This window comes from Prionailurus viverrinus, chromosome A3 (assembly GCF_022837055.1).
Source record: "Prionailurus viverrinus isolate Anna chromosome A3, UM_Priviv_1.0, whole genome shotgun sequence".
In the NCBI taxonomy this organism is placed as follows: domain Eukaryota; kingdom Metazoa; phylum Chordata; class Mammalia; order Carnivora; family Felidae; genus Prionailurus; species Prionailurus viverrinus.
In genome coordinates, this window is record NC_062563.1 from 61,931,102 (window position 1) to 61,950,285 (window position 19,184).

General features: G+C 40.3%; 1 protein-coding gene across 9 annotated transcripts in view; it reads right to left on the reverse strand.

Annotated features, from left to right (window-relative positions):
- VWA3B (von Willebrand factor A domain containing 3B) overlaps positions 1-19,184 on the reverse strand; it is a 215,226-nt gene that overhangs the window by 35,286 nt on the left and 160,756 nt on the right. For all 9 annotated transcript variants that reach the window (XR_007151160.1, XR_007151161.1, XR_007151162.1 and 6 more), the window contains one exon: positions 15,284-15,485. Coding sequence is in view for 6 of the 9 variants with exons in the window: in XM_047854132.1 (XP_047710088.1) it covers positions 15,284-15,485 (202 nt within the window). In the remaining 3 variants the exon portion in view is untranslated. The remainder of the gene's footprint in view (positions 1-15,283; positions 15,486-19,184) is intronic.

Below are 19,184 nucleotides of genomic sequence, written 5' to 3' on the forward strand. Positions count from 1 at the left end.
AAAAGCAAATATGACTGATTTTCAAGTTAAAAGGTGATCAATAGATCACAATCCTGAGATGACCCAGGTGTTAGAGTAATCAGATAAGACTTTTTTTTTTTTTAATTTTTTTTTTCAACGTTTATTTATTTTTGGGACAGAGAGAGACAGAGCATGAACGGGGGAGGGGCAGAGAGAGAGGGAGACACAGAATCGGAAACAGGCTCCAGGCTCTGAGCCATCAGCCCAGAGCCTGACGCGGGGCTCGAACTCACGGACCGCGAGATCGCGACCTGGCTGAAGTCGGACACTTAACCGACTGCGCCACCCAGGCGCCCCATCAGATAAAGACTTTAAATCTGCAGTTATAACCATGGTCCATGAGGTTGAATTCTTGAAATGAACGGGAAGGTAGTTGTTTTCAGCAGAGAAATAGAAACTATTTTTAAAAAATTAAAAATTTTAGGAGTAAAAAACCACAATATTTGGAAGGGCTCAATAGCATAATTGATATGACAGAAAAAAGAAACTTGAAGATGAATCAACAGAAATGATCTAATCTGAAGAATACAGAAGAAAAAGACTTTTATTTTTTATTTATTAATTTTTTGAGAAAAAATATTTTTAAAAAATGAGCAATATCCTTCCTGTTCAGATAACTCATTCAAAGCCCAGCTCAATTATAATCTCTCTGGGAAAATTTTACCACAGGCAATTTCAGAAAAAGTAAAGGAAAGGACCGCTTTGTAATGTTCAAATGGTACCGTATGACTCAAGACTTGAAGTGAATGTCATGCTGTGTCCACTACACGAAGAAACTGGTAGCATCATTTTGATTTGTATAGTCTAACTTTAAAATCCTGTTTTCTATATGCTTGTTGACTGATCACTAGTAGAAAGACCCAGTCCCTACTGTATCCTCCACTCCCCCAAACCCCAAAGCCCTCATTACATCAACCAGAACAGTCATTATGCTTTACTTCCAATGAATTTTAGAACCAGTGCTCCTGTAAAATAAATTTAAAATGAATTATTAGAAAACAAGATTTAAAAAACAGACATGCAGCATTTGAGTTTCTAGGTAAGATCTATTTTATCATTCTGGAAGGCAAATAACAAATGGCTTGGGAAAGAAGACTTAAATTCAAAGTACTAACAGACTGGTAAGAAGTTTACCATTTTCTTCCTCTGGTATTTCATGGCCTGATCACAAGGCCGCCCAAAACACAACAGTGGCACCAGGGTGCAGACAGAGGGCTCTAGGAGAAGCCCTGTAGTTCTGGCTTAATGGGAAAAGGAACTCCTAACACTCACAAAAATTATAGAAATCCCCTTCTCTTCTTCTCAGACCCCAGTCCACAAGCAGTCCTGTGGTAGGGGCATCAGTGTTGGCAGTGTGAGTCCAATGGAGCTAAATCTCTGAAGGAGGGGAATCTTCTTGTCTGGTTAATGGTGCTAGGTTCCAAGAGGGTGAGTGAACCCCCAGTGTTCTCTCTCTCTTTCTCTTTCCCTGGCCCCTGTTTAGCTCCAGATGCAAGTAAGTGGAGGCATGCAGCTGAGCTGAGAACATAAAACCTTAGGTTCTGGCTGGAGGACTGGAAAGAGGAACCCCAGGAAATCAGAAATTACCGGGAAGATCATTTATATTACAAGAGGGAAGGCCAAGTATTACCCCAATCCCAAACCAAAGCTACCATAGAAAAGGAAACTATGAACCTACATACTCCTCTTGAATATAGATGTAAAAAATCTGTAAGAAACTATTCGCAAATAAATCCAGCAACATACAAAAAGGACTGTACATGATTACCAAGCATCCTAGGAATGTAAACCTGTTTTAACATCCACAAATCAATTAATGTGATACACCATACTAATAGAATAAAGGATAAAGCCATATTGTTAAATGTATGGAGAAAGAGTAGTTGACAAAACCCAACACCTTTCATGATGAAGACTCCCAACAAACTAGGAACAGAAGGGAACTTTCTCAACTCAGTGAAAATCATCTATGAAAAGCCTACAGCAAACATTATCCTTAATGATGAAAACCCTTAAGATCAGAAACAAGGCCAGGCACTCTGCCCCTCCTACACATTGTACTTGAGCTTCTGGTGAGTACAATCAGGGCAAGGAAAGAATAAAGGCATCCAGGTTGGAAAGGAATAAATAAAACTGTCTTTATTCATGAATGCTATGATCTTCTACATGGCAAACTCTAAGGAATCCACCCAGCTACTACCAGAATTAATTAACAAGCTCAGCAGGATGTCATGATACAAGATAAATCTACAAAAACAAACCAACTGTATTTCCATGTACCAGCTCTGAATATCTTAAAATAAAGCTAAGAAAAGAATTCCAAGGGGCCCTTGGGTGGCTCAGTTGGCTAAGTGTGTGACTTCTGCGCAGGTCATGATCACGTGATCTGTGAGTTGGAGCCCTGCATTGCGCTGTTATGCTGACAGCTCAGAGCCCGGAGCCTGCTTCTGATTCTGTGTCTCCCTCTCTCTCTGTCCCTCCCCCACTTGTGCCCTGTCTCTCTCAAGAAAAGAAAAGAAAGGAAAAGAAAAGAAAAGAAAAGAAAAGAAAAGAAGAGAAGAGAAAAGAAAAGAAAAGAAAACCAAGGGGCACCTGAGTGCCTCAGTTGGTCAAAGGTCCAAATTCAGCTCAGGTCATGATCTTGCAGTTCATGAATTTGAGCCCTTGTGACAGGCTCTTGTGCTGCCAGCTCAGAGCCTGGAGTCTGCTTTAGATTCTGTGTCTCCCTCTCTCTCTGCCCCTCCCCTACTCACACTGTCTCTCTCCAAAAATAAATAAACATTAAAAAAATTAAAAAAAAAAGAGTTTCATTTATAACAGTATCAAAAAGAACAGATATTTAGGAATAAACATCAAAATAAGTGAAAGAACTATACAATGAAAACTAGAAAAGGTTGCTGAGAGAAATGAAAGATCTAACAATTGGAGTGACATATCATGTTTATGGATTGGAAAATTTGATATAGTTAAGACAGCTATTTTTCCCAAACTGATCTCTAGATCCAATATAACTCACATCAAAATCTCAGTAAGTTTTTTGTTTTCTGGGTTTTCATGCAGAAATTGAGATACTGAAACTAAAAGTGCCAAAATGATTTGGAAAAAAGAACAAACCTGTAGGACGTACACTTCTTGATTTCCAAACTTATTATCAGAAAGCGTAATCAAGAAAGTGCAGTACTGACATGAAGATAGTCCTATGGCCAAGGGAACAGTATTGAGAGTCCAGAAACAAATCATTACATTCGTGGTCAATTGATTTTTAACACTTTGGGGAAAATTTTTGCAACTTCTTTAAAAATTAAACATAAATTTACTATATGCCCCAGATATACCACTATTAGATATCTAGCCGAGAGAAATGAAAACTTTTATCACACAAAGACTTTTATGTATTTGTATCAGCATTATGCACAATAATGAAAAAGTGTAAATAATGCAAATCTTGATTAACAGGGGAAATGGATAAACAAAATGTCACATATCCATACAATGAAATATTATTGAGCCACTTATATATAAAAAGTACAGAAAAGGCAAATATATAGAGACAGAAATTGATGCGTGGTTACCTGGGGCTGGGGGTGCAAACAGAGACTGAGTGCAAATGGGCATGAGGTATCTTTCTGGGGTGATGGATGTGTTCTGAAACTGGATTTTGGTGGTGGTAGTTGACAGCTGTCAGTTTTACTAAAAATCACTTAATTGAAATAGGTAAACTTTACAGTGTGAAAATCATATTTCCATAAACCTGTGGGTTTTTTTTTTAAAGGTAAAAATAGATAGCTGTTTACTTTTGGTTTGCTCTATGTAACTATTCACGGTATTTTGCAAGCAGTGGGGGTGAATGAGTGAATGAGCACAGAACCTTCTGAATCTACTCTTAAATCAAAACATAGACCAAATAGGTCTTTTTCTTCAAATCACCACATTGTGGAAACTGGGGACTTTTTTCCTTAGATTTTTTTTTTCATTTTTAAATTTCCTGACCATTAACTTATTAATTCTTGGGTCCTCCATCCTAATCAGAGTGCCCGTGACATCACTCTCCAGCTTCTCTTTGCAGGCCATCAAAATGCCCCTTTCCTTCATGATACAAAGCCAATATAAGGTGCTTCCACATGCTTTTTGGTGTCACTTTTTTACAATGCTATAGCTATATTATACATAAAGTATTCAACATTCATATACAGGTCTTCTGTTAAGGAAGACTCTAATTTATGAAACATTGACTGTAACAATTGAAATACACCTAGTGAACATAATTTGTCTTGGGTTGCAATTCATGTTCAGTATAATTTGGGCTCATTTCCCTGGTGCCCTATGTAACTGGGTTCTGCTGCAGCCGTCTATCATTTGGATCTGTTTGGAGATGCTTTTTGGGTTCATCAAAAGAAGTGGGAGTATGGTTTATTTCTGGGGAGATGAAAATGTAGGGCAGGGGCCTCAGAAGAGAATAATGAACTAAATAAAGGCTTAAGGTCTCTTGAAAGAACTGTGGGATGGATATATAAATATAAATATATGTATATGTAATTTTTAAATGTTTATTAATTAAATGTTTATTAAATTAATTAACTAATTAATGTTTATTTAATTTAAATATTTATTTATTTTTGAGAGAGAGAGAGAGAGAGAGAGAGAGAGCACAAGCGGGGATGGGGTAGAGAGAGAGAGGGAGACAGAATCTGAAGCAGGCTCCAGGCTCTGAGCTATCAGTACAGAGCCTGATGCAGGGCTCAAACCCACAAACATAAGATCCTGACCTGAGCCAAAGAAGGACACTTAACTGACTGAGCCACCCAGGTGCCCCAGAATTGTGGGATACGTAACAAGCCTTCACACCTGTGTTGCTTGTGGCCTTTGCAGCCATGGACAGAAATATAAGCTGAATACTACCGTTCTGTTTATGATGCTCCATTTTCACCAGATTTTGCTGGAGTCCCTTCATTCTCATGGAATTTCTATTTTTACAGATGCAGTTATTATTTCAAAGAGGTGAATGTTACCTGTTTGTTCCTGGGCTTTCACCCAGAGGAGAAACCTAAGCTGTCCTTCAGAATGACCTACTACAATCTGCAATGGCCTCAAAGGGCGGAGACTGGACCAGGAGACAGGAGAAATATGACCAATTGCTGCCCAGCTGGCTGTGTGACTTTGGGCAATCTTTTAACCTTTCTCGGCTTCAATTTCTGCATAAGCAAAGAGATGGTACAAACTAAATGATCTCTAACATCTTCTAATTCCATATTTCTTCCCAGAAGAACCTAGGTATTTTCTATACTAATAGAGAAACTGTCGGACTGTGTGTATACAAAGACAGGATACTAGCATGATATCTTTGTTTGCAGTTTTCACAATATAAGGGAAACGCCACAACCAGAGCTGTGAACATGAGTAACTCAGTGTTCCATCATAACACTCCAAAGAGACACAAACACCACAGTTTCCTACAATCAGTTCCTCGACGGAATACTCCATGTAAAGTATTCTCACCCCGAATAGAATTTAGAATCTCGGGAATCTTGAACATACCAAGTAAAATCACCTGTTGCTTAAAAACCTCACCCCCATATAAAGTTTAACTTCCAAAGCCACCTTCCTTCATGCTGCCAGTGTCCACATCACAAACCAGGCAACTATGGAGGTCACCAGATAGCCTTTTCATCTCCAGATGGATATTACCTTGATTTCCAAAAAGATGTCATTGATCCCAGAAAGGCAATTCCCCCCTTCAGATTTCAACAATATAACAGATAAGCCACTTACTAGAATCTATGCCTAAATACATTTAAAGTTCCTTTAAAAAATTCTAAATGAGTATAATCGCATTTATTTAACTAGCCCCCTTCATCTCTAGATTCCAAATATCAATTCTCTCAACATCCTAGCCAGAAGCTAACCTATGAAAATGCTTTCTATATTTTCACAGGTACAAATCCGTGAAGTCAATGGCCTGAAATCATCAGAGAGATCTTTTTTCTCTATAGCTGTCACTCACTTCCCAATTCATCTGATATAGAACCACCGTTCACTCTGTGAAGACCTTCCCTGCACGAGCAACACTGAATAGTAGCAACACAGAGCACTATGATGTTCATTTTTTTACGAACAGAAAACGCCACCTAAGAAAATGCCTTTCTAAATGACTGAAAAGTATTGCCTACCTTCAAATCACTCATACACATGTGGGTTCACCTGAAAGGACCATTCCAGTACCAAATAACTTTGTACACGCACGATGTTTACTCTTCTTTTGTTTCCAACTGTTCCTACTATTGGCAACAATTCATTTCTGGTTGTTTCCACAACATGGAGCTTTATGGAAGCTCACTCTACACTCAATGATTCACCCACACCACTGCACAATCAATTTAGCTACATCACAGATTAAGTAGAGTAGCCACAGGAAACAAATCTACAGGGCTAGCTTTAGTATAATGGTTCATTCCACAGAAATAGAGCATTGGTTTGCTGGGATGGAAGGGTAGCAGTAAGGACAGCTACACACAGCATTCCTTCAGCCACAATGTTGACAGCACCTTTCCAGAAAGGCCATGTGCCACAATTTTTGAATCTTGTCAAAGACTTTAGAAACACTGTACAGCCTATACCAAAGAACATGCCCAGTGCTGTTCTTTTTCTGGCATGCCTTCAGCTATCCACACACAAAATACAAACATGTCTGAGTTTTAAAAAGAAATCTATGGAGGATGAAAGTCAGAGGGGGTGGAGAATAGGAACAAAAATGGTAGCACTAAATAGATAAGGCAACATAGCTCTAGGCTTAGGTGCATGAGAATAGCTGCGTGTCAATCTCAGTGGGGAAGTCAGACAGGCAATGATCCTGGCAGTAAGGATGCTGTCCACTGGGTAATTTGATTTTGCCTTGTTTCCAAAATTCAGAGAATCCAATTCATTTTCTTACCAGATTTGATTACCAGGTGATGTAGAGCAGGATCCAAAATGGTGCCACCCTCCTTTCATTTATGACTTAATTTCAAGGTCATATGCTCAGGTTTTCATTGGTGGGGACAGTGAAGTTAGTAAATGTTTGATGCTTTAAAATTTCCCATTTAGCAATGTGCTTCCACACTACATATAGGATGCATTTCTACAACTTAACTAGAACTAATCTTTGGCTCCAAATCTTGTTATGAAACGACTACTAAATATTTTTTTCTGCCCTCAATCATTGAACTGCTGCCACCCAGCAGCTCCAACATGCTTCTCTGTCCATGTTTTGTCTTAAAAACCAACTAAAGTCTGTGACTGCTATAATCAAGACAATACTTGTAGTATAATGTATGTTTTGACCTTTCCTCTCACCAGGATACCCAAATATAAGACCAGAACATTTGCAAACTGGTCTCTAAATCATTCAACTCTCTTTAAAACCTTGGTGAGAAGGATGGGGCCAGCCTGGAGCATCTGCTGACCTTCACTATCTCTCTCCTCATTTAGATTTAGAGGGGTTTCCTCCACCCTGAGAATATCTAGGGTCTGCCTCTCTTTTAAAAATGGGTTATGCAAAAAGAACGAAAAGACCTTATAGGAAAATGTAAATCAGGAGTGGGCCCACTCCTGCCCAGCCCCTCTCCGTCACCAAGTGACCACCCAAGTAAATGAGTCAGAAGTCTTTGTATGCTTCCCTTCCCAAGGCATTTGCATTTTTTTTTATTAAAATTTTTTTTTAACCTTTATTTATTTTTGAGACAGAGAGAGACAGAGCATGAATGGGGGAGGGTCAGAGAGAGGGAGACACAGAATCTGAAACAGGCTCTAGGCTCTGAGCTGTCAGCACAGAGCCCGACTTGGGGCTCGAACTCATGGACTTGGGGCTCGAACTCATGGACCACGAGATCACGACCTGAGCTGAAGTCGGATGCTTAACCGACTGAGCCACCCAGGCACCCCATGGCATTTGCATTTTAACAGGAGGCAAACTTATCTTGCCAAAGAGTAAAGCTCTAAGGGGAAAGTCTTGCCTCAGCCCTGGGCAAAGTCCTCTTGCAAGACCTCTCAGGAGCACAACAGGTCAGCACTGGGGCCCACAGGGACACTAAGGATATCACACCTGAATTCAAGGCTTAAGGGGAATGCTGTGGCCAGGTGGACATGAAGAGAGAATCATTATCTCCTGTGAGGAGTCTTGGACACCTAGCCTTGCTTTAAAATCCAAAGGAGGGGGCGGAGAGTGCTTTTCTGGAGGTGGTATTCCATTCTTCCTCAGGGAATGGTGTAACTTTAGAAAACACAGCATGTGAAACACACATCCCCAGAACTTCCCTGCAGTTTTCACTTCCCTCTCCTGGGGGCTGCTTCCTGAGCAGATGGCTGCTGAGTGGCTGAGCTGTCTGGCCTTACTCTCCTCCCAGTTTGTGGTTCTGGTGCAATGTGAGTGGCTCCTTAGGAAACACAGGAAACCAACCACAGGATGAAGCCCTGAACCACAAAACAGTCCTCTGCTCCCCAATACCGTGTGTGCAACGCTGGGCCATGGAGTCAACCACTCTGAAAGTAAAATCTCCAATTAACGTTAATCAATAGCAACTCAAAGGGCTTTTGTGGGGAAAAAAAAACAATTTTCTTTTTTTCTTCTCTTTCTCCTCCTCCTCTTCCCCCTCCCCCTTCTTTTTTTGGTAGTGGCAAAGGAACTGATATATATGCATTAGATGCTGCATAAAATTATTTTCCTAGCTTGAAGACCAAACTTGTAACATCTTCTCAGGGAATATTTCTTCACTACGCCTTTAGGAAAAAATCAAAGAGAAAAATTTGAAGTGTTTTATATAGTTAAATCTGAAAATTACCACAGCCTTCTAATCTGTAACTCAGATGTTACTGATTCAGTTATCCATATGTTGCTACCCCATGAACAAATGCCACACACTGGAGCTACTTTTGTGTCACTGTCTGGAGTGTGGACCACAACCAGCTATCTGCTGTATACAAATATATATCTCACACATGGCTACAGTATAAAAATAAATGCTGGGTCTTTAAGAAAACTTTTCAAGACCTCTGTTGTGGTTACTCTACCTACCTGCCCCCAAATCCATTCTGCCCTGCCCTGCTCCATACCTCAAGAGGGTGACCCCATGGATGACACCACCTTATGTATTTACCTTGCTGGCCAGCTTCTGGACAGGGGGAGCCAATGGCAGGCCAGAGGTCAGAGGGCAGCAGGAGGAGAAAAGACTGGGGTGTTGGTTCCATACTCCTTCCCTGCCCTGTCTCTCTAGAACTATCTCCCACTCCTGCTAGTGGATTTAGCTCTTACAGGGCTCCAGGAGTACCATTTCCTTCCACCCCTTCAGGTCTAGGGGTAACGACAACTTCCTGCTATTGCTGGTTGTTGGGGGCCCTGAATCCCTTTGGCCACCCTAGACCTACGTCCACCTCTACAAACGGTCCCTCCATTTCTTCACTTGAACTGACTGAATGGGATTCTGTTTCCTGCTTGGCCCCTATTGATAAGCCCTCCACACTCAGTTCTACTCCAGACAGGGAGGTCAATGACCATACTTAAACCTCCTGAGGGTAGGATTTGTGCTTATGAAAAAAACCTAGTACAGGACAATGCTGAGGTCTGCCCAGCTAAAAGCTCCAGCAAAGAGGGTTTTATTCAGCTTTAGGATGAAGAGACATTCTGGCTATGATTTTTGTCACCTCAGGGATCCCCAGAGCTGATAGTCACCTTCCCACTCCAAAACATCAGGATACTAGACAGGAAACTTTTTAGATAATATTTAGAGTTGGTGGGAGTTTTTCTTCCCTTCTTTCAATTCCTTCCAGTGACTGGTATTCCCGATCAGGATTCTCTCCTTAAGACCTCAGCTGACTGTGGGACGATCACGAGGCTGGCAGCACTCTCCCTTCGGCACCCCCACCTGTCCCATTGGAGTGCCTCTCTCTCTGAGACTTCAGCCCCACCTGGCCACATCTACCATCATCCCTCAAGGGCCCATATGGGGTCCCTTTCCCAGAAGTTAACTATCTCCAAGGTGCTGGCTTGAATGTGCAGGGGTCATTTTTCCTGTGATGACAACATCACTGATGCACAGCCCAGATTTGTTAATACTCCGCCCAGACACCAGGGAATCTTATGTGCTGCTGAAAAGCAATTAACAATCGCTAGAAAGTCTTCCTACCATACTCGAGTATCAGCAGAACAGACTCAAGTTTTTCTAGTGGAATGAGGAAGGTTGACTAGTTGTAAAGGGTTCTGGTGGGAGGCCTCCTTCCTCCCTTTATTTTTTATTTTATTTATTTTAAAATTTATTTATTTTGAGAAAGAGAGAGAGAGAGCATGGGAGGGGCAGAGAGAGGAGAGAGAGAGAAAATCTGAAGTAGGCTCCACGCTGTCAGCACAGAGCCCGATATGGGCAAGAACTCACAAAATGTGAGATAATGACCTGAGTGGAAACCAAGAGTCAGATGCTTAACTGACTGAGCCACCCAGGGACCCTTTATTTTATTTTTAAAAAATGCTTATTTATTTATTTTGAGAGACAGAGCACGAGTAGAAGAGGGGCAGAGAGAGAGAGAGAGAGCGAGAGCGAGAGAGAGAGAGAGAGAGCGCTCTGACAGCTCATAGCCCAATTCAGGGCTAGATCTCACCATCCTTGAGATCATGATCTGAGCCAAAATCAGAGTCAGATGCACCTGACTGAGGCATCCAGGTGCCCCTATTCTGACTCCATTTTATACAACTCAAAGAAATGTCTAAGTCTTTCCAACCAACTTTCTCCTATACAGTGCCAAACTCACTGTTTTCCTGACAGTGTTTTCCAATCCAAATGGTCTCTCTCCTTCTCTCACTTTCCAAGTTCCACCTCACCCAGTCTCACCTGTATCCTCCCTACACTCTTTCTCTTGGATGATTTCTCATGGAGTGGAGCACTCATTGCAACATTCCTAAAGGCCACAGACTCCAGATTCCTTTCTAGTCACAACTTGGAGAAATAAACATGGGTAGCTGACTGTGTAGCTATTTTTCCATGACCTCTTTTAGGGTTGCTTACAGGTGCTTACAGCTTCACAAGATTTTCTGCCTCCAGATTTTCCAAGGCTTGGGTCAATGTTATGAGTATGGAGAGCCTGTTGGGTCTTTCTGGACCTGGGTTCTGCAGGATTTGCTCTGGAGAACAACCCTTAGGTAGTAAGGAAATGTAGGATACCATGGCTGGGCTGCCTAGACCAGGCTCCCAGGGAGAACTATGGAAGGTTAATTATAATTCAGATGCCCAGTGGTGATTTCTACCATAGCATAGCTCTGATTAGCCAATGATGGTGAAATCTGCAATCATGGCAATAAAAGAAGAGTGAGCAGAGGTAGTTTTCAAGGGGAATTTAAATTTTCAGCCTTCAGATTTCTTTTCATTATGTAGTCAGTGAGCCAAGCACCTGTCTCTAGGGACACCACAGAACTAGCAGATTATGGAAATAGGGGAAGCAATTCTTTAGTTATGTGCAGAATGTGACCATGGTGGGCAGAGCAGGTGGGATGATGGTTCTCCCCTCAGGTCTGATCCTGAAGCCAGCAAAAGACTACCAGGTAAAGCTTGAGTAGAAAAAGCAAGGTATAGGCTAGCCTAACACTAACATGTACAGCCACTTCTTCCCACATTTGATCTTGATCAACAAGAAAAGTCACGAAGCTGCCCCAAACTCAGGAACCAGTGGGGTGACTACAGATCAGAGAGTCACAGACATCCAGACTCCATAGCATGCTGTGGCATGGACCAAATCCACTGGCCACCCCGTTCTGACTGTGTGTGGGCTTTCCAATTAGATGCCCATTCCTAACAAACTCTAGTCACCTTTTGCTACATGTTATCAATAAACTCTAGGGGACCTTAATAAAAAAACAGATGCTTTCTTGCTCCCCAATTTACAATCATTCATCAAAATCTTTGGCCTTTGCTGAAGGAATTTATGATCAGACTATATTTATATATGAGTCAGTGAAAATGACTTTCATCTGTGGTGAATTTTCCCCCTAGGGGTCTCACAAGCCCTTGCCATCTTGAGCTTTGGTCCCAACCAATGTTTGTCACAAGAGGAGATTGAGACCTGTTAGTGGATTATGAAGTCAAACCAGTGGAGCATGGCAGACATGGAATAAAAACATCTCATAATACATCACACATCGTGAGGAGAAATATCATTATAAGAAAACACTACACAAACTATCCCATTGCCGAGGGCCATGCTAAGAGTGCAAAGAACTCTGAAGAGAAGATGCCAAGTATGATACCCCCTCCTCCCATTCATTACCAGTGGAAAACTGTCCTGAGCACATGGACCTCATTGGAACAGACAGTGGGGACTTTACACACCCTATGTGGGGGCAGGGTGGTGAAGGGAGAGCCTTAGCCCCTGACCAAGAAGGGGGCAGCAGTGGACCCACTGATACCATTACATGCACTGTCTTCTCTCACTCTAGCTCATGCCTCAAGTTCCTACCATCTCTTCTTCCTTTCCTTCTTTATGAAGATCTTGAAACAAAATCTTTACTTCCTGTACTTACTTTTCTTCACTTCGACCCACTACACACACTGCAAACTGGTTTCTGTTCCCACAATTCCACTGAAATTATTCTAAGATCACTAATAATCAAATGGCTTGGAGACATCATTCTGTATGACTTTTCAAAACTTCTCAGTAGGAACTTTAACAATGGATGTAGCAAGAGCAGGTTTTCAGGGACAGTTAATTATTTACTTTGTCTTCTTGACCCTTGGGTACCCACAGGGCATCCAGTGAGGAGGGCCAACAGACAGCCACATGTTTGAAGGCCTCATATGGTGCCTCCCAAGGGAATACTAAATAATTCTTTGGGGAAGTCACTTTGTTTGAATAACATTAATAGGCATAAGATGTTTTGTGATAAAATTTTTGCTTTTGCACAAAGACACTTTTCTACAATGGAGGGGGAAAGTGTGATTTGTAGGGGAAAAATAAAGTTAAAGAAAAACAAACAAAACCAAAAGAGAATCCAAGAATCCAGAGCAGCAAATGCAGAATTTAAAATCAAGGAAAGCCAGGGGAGCCTGTGTGGCTCAGTCGGTTGAGCATCTAACTTCTGAATTTGGCTCAGGTCAGGATCCCAGGGTCACGGGATCAAGCCCTGCATTGATTATCTCTCTCCTTCTGCCCCTGCTTAAGATTCTCTCTCTCTCTCCTTCTGCCCCTCTCCCACACTCATGGTCTCTCTCTAATTAAAAAAAATTTTTTTTTTAAATTTTAAATCAAGCAAAGCCAATATCACTTAGCAAAGACTAAATCCAAAAAAGATGAATCTCAAGGGTTAGTTCTTTGGGGGTATATCTATTAGTGAATATATAGTGAATATAAAAAAAGTATATAGAATTCAGTAAGATTTAAGATCATCTATTCCAGGTCCACACACACCCATGCACAGTCAGAAAGGAGGTGTTATATTGGTAACAAGTATTTAGAGCCCCAAAATATTCATGTCCTTTGAACAAAAGATTCCACTCCTAAGAATCTGTCCTAACAAAAAAATACACCATGGAAGCCATTAAGATGTGTGAAAGAGAAAACTGAAAAATATCCCAAATGTCTGACATTCAGTGAAGAATTAAATAAATCATGGTATAATACACACCATGAAATATTATGTAATCACAAAAAATCAATCTGAGATTCACAAAACACAGAGAAAGTATATGAGAAAATGCTAACTTAAAGAGCAGAAAATGACATTTTTTCAAAGAAGACACACAGATGGCCAACAGACACATAAAAAGATTCTCAATATCACTCATCATCAGGGAAATGTAAACCAAAACCACAAGGAGATATCATCTCACACCAGTGAGAATTGCTAGTATCAAAAAGACAAGAAATAACAAGTGTTGGTGAGGAGGTGGAGAGAAAGGAACTCTTGTGCACTGTTGGTGGGAATGTAAATTGATGCAGCTACTGTGGAAAATAGTTTGGAGGCTCCTCAAAAATTAAAAAATAGAATTGCCATATGATCCAGTAATTCCATCACTGGGTGTTTACCCAAAGAAAATGAAAATCCTCATTCAAAAAGATACCTTACCCCTATGTTTATTGCAACACTATTTACAGTAGCAGAGATGTGGAAGCAACCCAAGGGTCCATTGATAGATGAATGGATAAAGAAGATGTGGCATACACACACATACACAATGGAATATTACTCAGCCATAAAAAGGATGAAATCTTGCCATCTGTGACAACATGGACGGACCTAGAGGGTATCATGCTAAGTGAAATAAGTCAGACAGAGAAAGGCAAATACCATATGATTTCATTTATATGCGGAATCTAAAAAACAAAACAAATGAACAAACAAAAAGAAGAAGAAACAGAGCCATAAATACAGAGAACAAACTGATGGTTGCCAGAGAGAAAGGGGTTGGGGATGGGCAAAAGGGGTAAAGGGGAGGAAGTGGTACAGGCCTGAATGAATAAGTCCTGGGGATGAAATGTACAGCATAGGGAATATAGTCAATGGTACCGTACTAGTGTTGTATGGTGACAGAGGGTATCTACGCTGTGATGAGCATAGCATAACATACTAAATTGTCAAAGCACTATATTGTACACTTGAAACTAATATAACGCTGTGTGTCACCTATAATTAAAGAGGAGAATACGAAATAATTATGGAGATTATGACTGCTTCTATATAAAAAATGTATTCAAGGAGGAAAAGAAAGTTAAAAGTAAGTGATCCAAAGTGGTAATAATAAGGCAGTTGGATTAGAAATCATTTTTTTCTTTTTGAAAAGTTTGTTTTATTAGTAATAATTACTAACACTTGGGGGGGGCTTTCAACATGAAGTACTTTAAGAAGTCATTTTACTCCCATAATAACCCTGTGAGACAAATACTAGTAATATTCCTATTTTACAGATTAAAAGACCTAAGATTCAGATGGAGTACCTGGCCAAGATAACATAGGGATTAGGTAGCATATCTGAGGCTGGACCCTGCTGTGGCTCAAATCAAAGTTCAGGCCTTTGATCACTACATTATACTTCTGTTTAGTTTCGTTTAAAAAAAAAAAGGGCCACAGTAAAATCGAATGGCATTTCCTTTCTGTTGAAAGGAAATCCTGTCACTTTAATGGGTTGGCTCTAACTCTTTTAGAAATCGGTGTGGAGGGGGGTGCGGGAGGGGGTAGGAAGGCCAATGCAGGGATGGCAATGACTTGGGACAGGAGGGAGGAAGGACATATCAACACCTCCATGGCACCTACCTCTCCTCTCTTGTTCACATAATTCTCCTTCTTGGCAGCCTCCTGGAGTTCCATGGCCTGTTGGATATACATTTTCCCAGCTAGGATTTCATTTTCCAGCATTGACAGCTCCTTCAGTGAAATGGGCCAATTCAACCGTTCTAATGCCCCATTTAAAGCTGCCTTGTTTTCCAAGTACCGCATTGGCTTGTATGCATCTAACCTAAAAAGAAAAAAAAAAAAAAAAAAGAAAGTGATCATAATGGAAACAACATGGAAAGATACTTTTCAGTAAAACCTCTCCTGAGAACCATCTCTCAGACAGATGTTAGCTATCAGTTGACACAATGATGGGCACACCCTCTGGTCCATCAGAGGACCACTGTGGTGGCTTGTATGAGTTAAAAATGACCATCTCTGTGAATTACAATAGGCACTCTTCCCTACTACCTAATTTGATTATCTGACTTTAAAGAAGTTTTACACACATAGCTTTATTTTAAATTTTTTCGGCATATTTGGAACTCATTCCTTTCTCCCTAGGCCCAACATTTGGCAGGACCAAAAATGAGCTTCAAAGAGATTTCACATGCTATGCCCAGCAGTAACCCTGGGAACACAGCAAAGCAAAGGGAAGGGAAGCAAAACATAAGCCAAATATTTGCCTCAGTGCAGTAATTCTTGTACCAGCTCACTCTAGCTATTTTGATCTCCTCTCCTTTTATAAGCCTAAACAGGCCTAAACTTTCTGGCTTCATTGTTTTGGGACACAAAGAACAGAAGGCAAACATTCTATGAGCTGATGAATACAGGCTGTGGGACTCCAGGGGAAGACAGTGTGGTGTGATGGAGTCTACTTCCAGTCCAGCTTCTGCTGCATCAGACATGCCTGGAGGGGGAGAGAAAGAAAGAGGAGGAGGGGGAGAGAGGCAGGGGAGCATGAGGAAGAAAGAGAGGGAGCAACAGAGAGAGTGGAAGGCATTTCATAATTATCATTTTCTTACTGCTGAAAGCATCACTTCCTTTAGATTTAGGGTATTGAAAGAGTACAGTTTAAACCCAGCACAGCCACAGGACTCAATCCACAAACAAACCTATCTCCAGATAACAGAAAAAATTCTTATTAAAAAATCTGAATGGAGTGATGTCATTAAGATGGTGGAATAAGAACCCCCAGGCTCCCATTCATACCCCCAGCCCCCAACCAGGAAATACTGACTAATCAATATATGGACCAAATTCCCTTTGTAAGGATTCCAGAAACCAGTTAAGAACTTACAGCACTCAAGATGAACTCGAAGATAAAAAAGAATAGTGGATTAAAGTGGATAAAAAAGGTTGTTCCATTTTGCCTTCCTAGTCCCCCTGCTTCCCTGATACAGGGCAGCACAAGTGGGAGACAACTCGTAAATTGTGGCTTCCCTCTTGGGAGGGAAGGAGGATTGGAACGTGCATCCAATACTCTGGAGTTTTGGGAGGCTTCCCAAGGGACTGGTTTCCATCTTATCTGACTCAGAACACTGATGGGAATGGTGATATATTCTGGATACATGTTAGGGGTAGCTTGAGAAAAAAGAGGACTATCCATGGCTTATTGCACCAGAGACACTGCAATACCAAAAACAGACACCAGGGGGAGAAAGAGATTATGGGCTTCTGAGAAGGCAGGGGCAAACCTATTTGACAGAAATTTCATATACAAGGCTGGAGAAGACATATCCCAGAAAAGGTTTGAAAGATCCCCAGAATCTCTAACCCAGATGACTGGTGATGGTCATTTCCTATAAGAAGCTAGTCTAAAAAAAAAAAAAGAAGAAGAAGAAGAAGCTAGTCTATAAAGACCAGGAGAAGTGTCCTTTTTCAAATATTCAAATCTCCACTAAAGATTCTAAGGCATACAAAGAAACAGGGAAAGGTGGCCCAATCAAAGGAATAAAGTACGTCTTCAGAAATCTTCCCTAAAGAAATGGAGACCTGTGGAACATAAGGGAAGGGAAACAACAATAATATAAAAACAGGGAGGGGACAAAACATAAGAGACTCTTAAATATGGAGAACAAACAGAAGGTTACTGGAGGGGTTGTGGGAGGGTGAATGGGCTAAATGGGTAAGGGGCATTAAGGAATCTACTCCTGAAATTATTGTTGCACTATATGCTGACTAATTTGGATGTAAATTTAAAAAAATTAAATAAAAAAAAAAAGAAATGGAGATCTATGAACAATGTGACAAAAAAATTCAAAATAACTGTCCTAAAGATTTCAATGAGCTCGAAGAGAACACAGACAACTACATAGGATCAGGAAAATGATGCATGAACAAAGTAAGAATATCAACAAAAATATAGAAACTATAAAAAAGAGAAATTCTGGATCTGAAGAATATAATAACTGAAATGAAAAAATCTCTAGAGAAGTTTAAAAGCAGACTTGATCAAGCAGAAAAAAAATCAGCAAAGTATTACTACTTTAAGCCATAAATTGTTACAAGAGACAAAGAAGGATATTATATAATGATACAAGGGTCAATCCACCAGGAAGATATGACAATTATAGATATATATGCACCAGTGTCGGAGCTCTCAAATACATGAAGCAAATATTGACAGAATTGAAGAGAGAAATAGATAGCAACATAATAAAAGTAAGAGATTTCAATCCCCATTTTCCACTATTGATAGAACAACCAGACAGATGGTCAATAAGGAAACAGAGTACTTGAACAATACCATATACTGACTGGATCTAATAGGTGTGTACAGAATATACCACTAGCCAACAGTAGGATACATATTCTTCATATGTGCTCATGAAACATTCTCTGGGACAGACTACAGGTTAGGCCATGAAACAAGTGTTACAAGTTTTCAAAATCGATGGGGCACCTGGGTGGCTCAGTCGGTTAAGTGTCTGACTTCAGATCAGGTCATGATCTCGTGGTTCACGACTTTGAGCCCTGCATCAGGCTCAGAGCCTGGAGCCTGCTTCAGAGTCTGTGTATCCCCCTCTCTGTGCCCCTCCCCCACTTGCACCCTGTCTCTCTCTCTCAAAAATAGATAAACAGAAAAAAAAGTTTTCAAATGGAAATCATAAAAGACTATCTTCTCTAATCACAATGGCACAAAATTAGAAAATTAAAAGCAGATGCAAATTAAACACCACACTCTTAAACAGCCAATGGGTCAAAGAAGAAATCACAAGGGAGATTAGAAAATATCTTGAGATACATGAAAATGAAAACACAAAATAACAAAATATACGAAATACCATAAAACCAGTACCGGGAGAAAAAATTTATTGTGCTAAATACTTACATTAAAAAAGAAGAAAGATCTCAAACCAATAGCCTAGAAAAAGAACAAACTAAATCCAAAGTTAGTAGAAGGAAGGAAAAAATATAGATTAGAGCAGAAATAGGTAAAATAGATTACAAAAAAAATAGAAAAAAACAATGAAAGTGTTGATTTTTAGAAAGAATAACATAACTGAAAAATGTTCAGCTAGATTAACTAAGAAAAAAAAGATGGAAGACTCAAATAACCATAATCAGAAAGGAGAAAGGAGACATTACAAGTAAAGCTACAGAAATAAAAGGGGTTATGAGAAACTGCTATAATCATTTATACACACAAACTGGATAACCTAGAAGAAAAGGATAGAATCCTAGAAACACACTATCAGCTAGACTGAATCATGAAGAAATAAAAAAATCTGAGGAGACCTATAACTAGAAAGGAGATTGATTCAGTAAACATATACCTTCCAACAAATATAAGCTCAGTACCAAATAGCTTTAGTGGAGAATTCTACCAAACATTTAAAGAATTAACACCAATCTTCTTTAAATACTTCCAAAACTGCAGAGGAAGGAGTATTTCCAGACTCATTCTATGAAGCCAGCATTTCCCCACACCAAAGCCAGA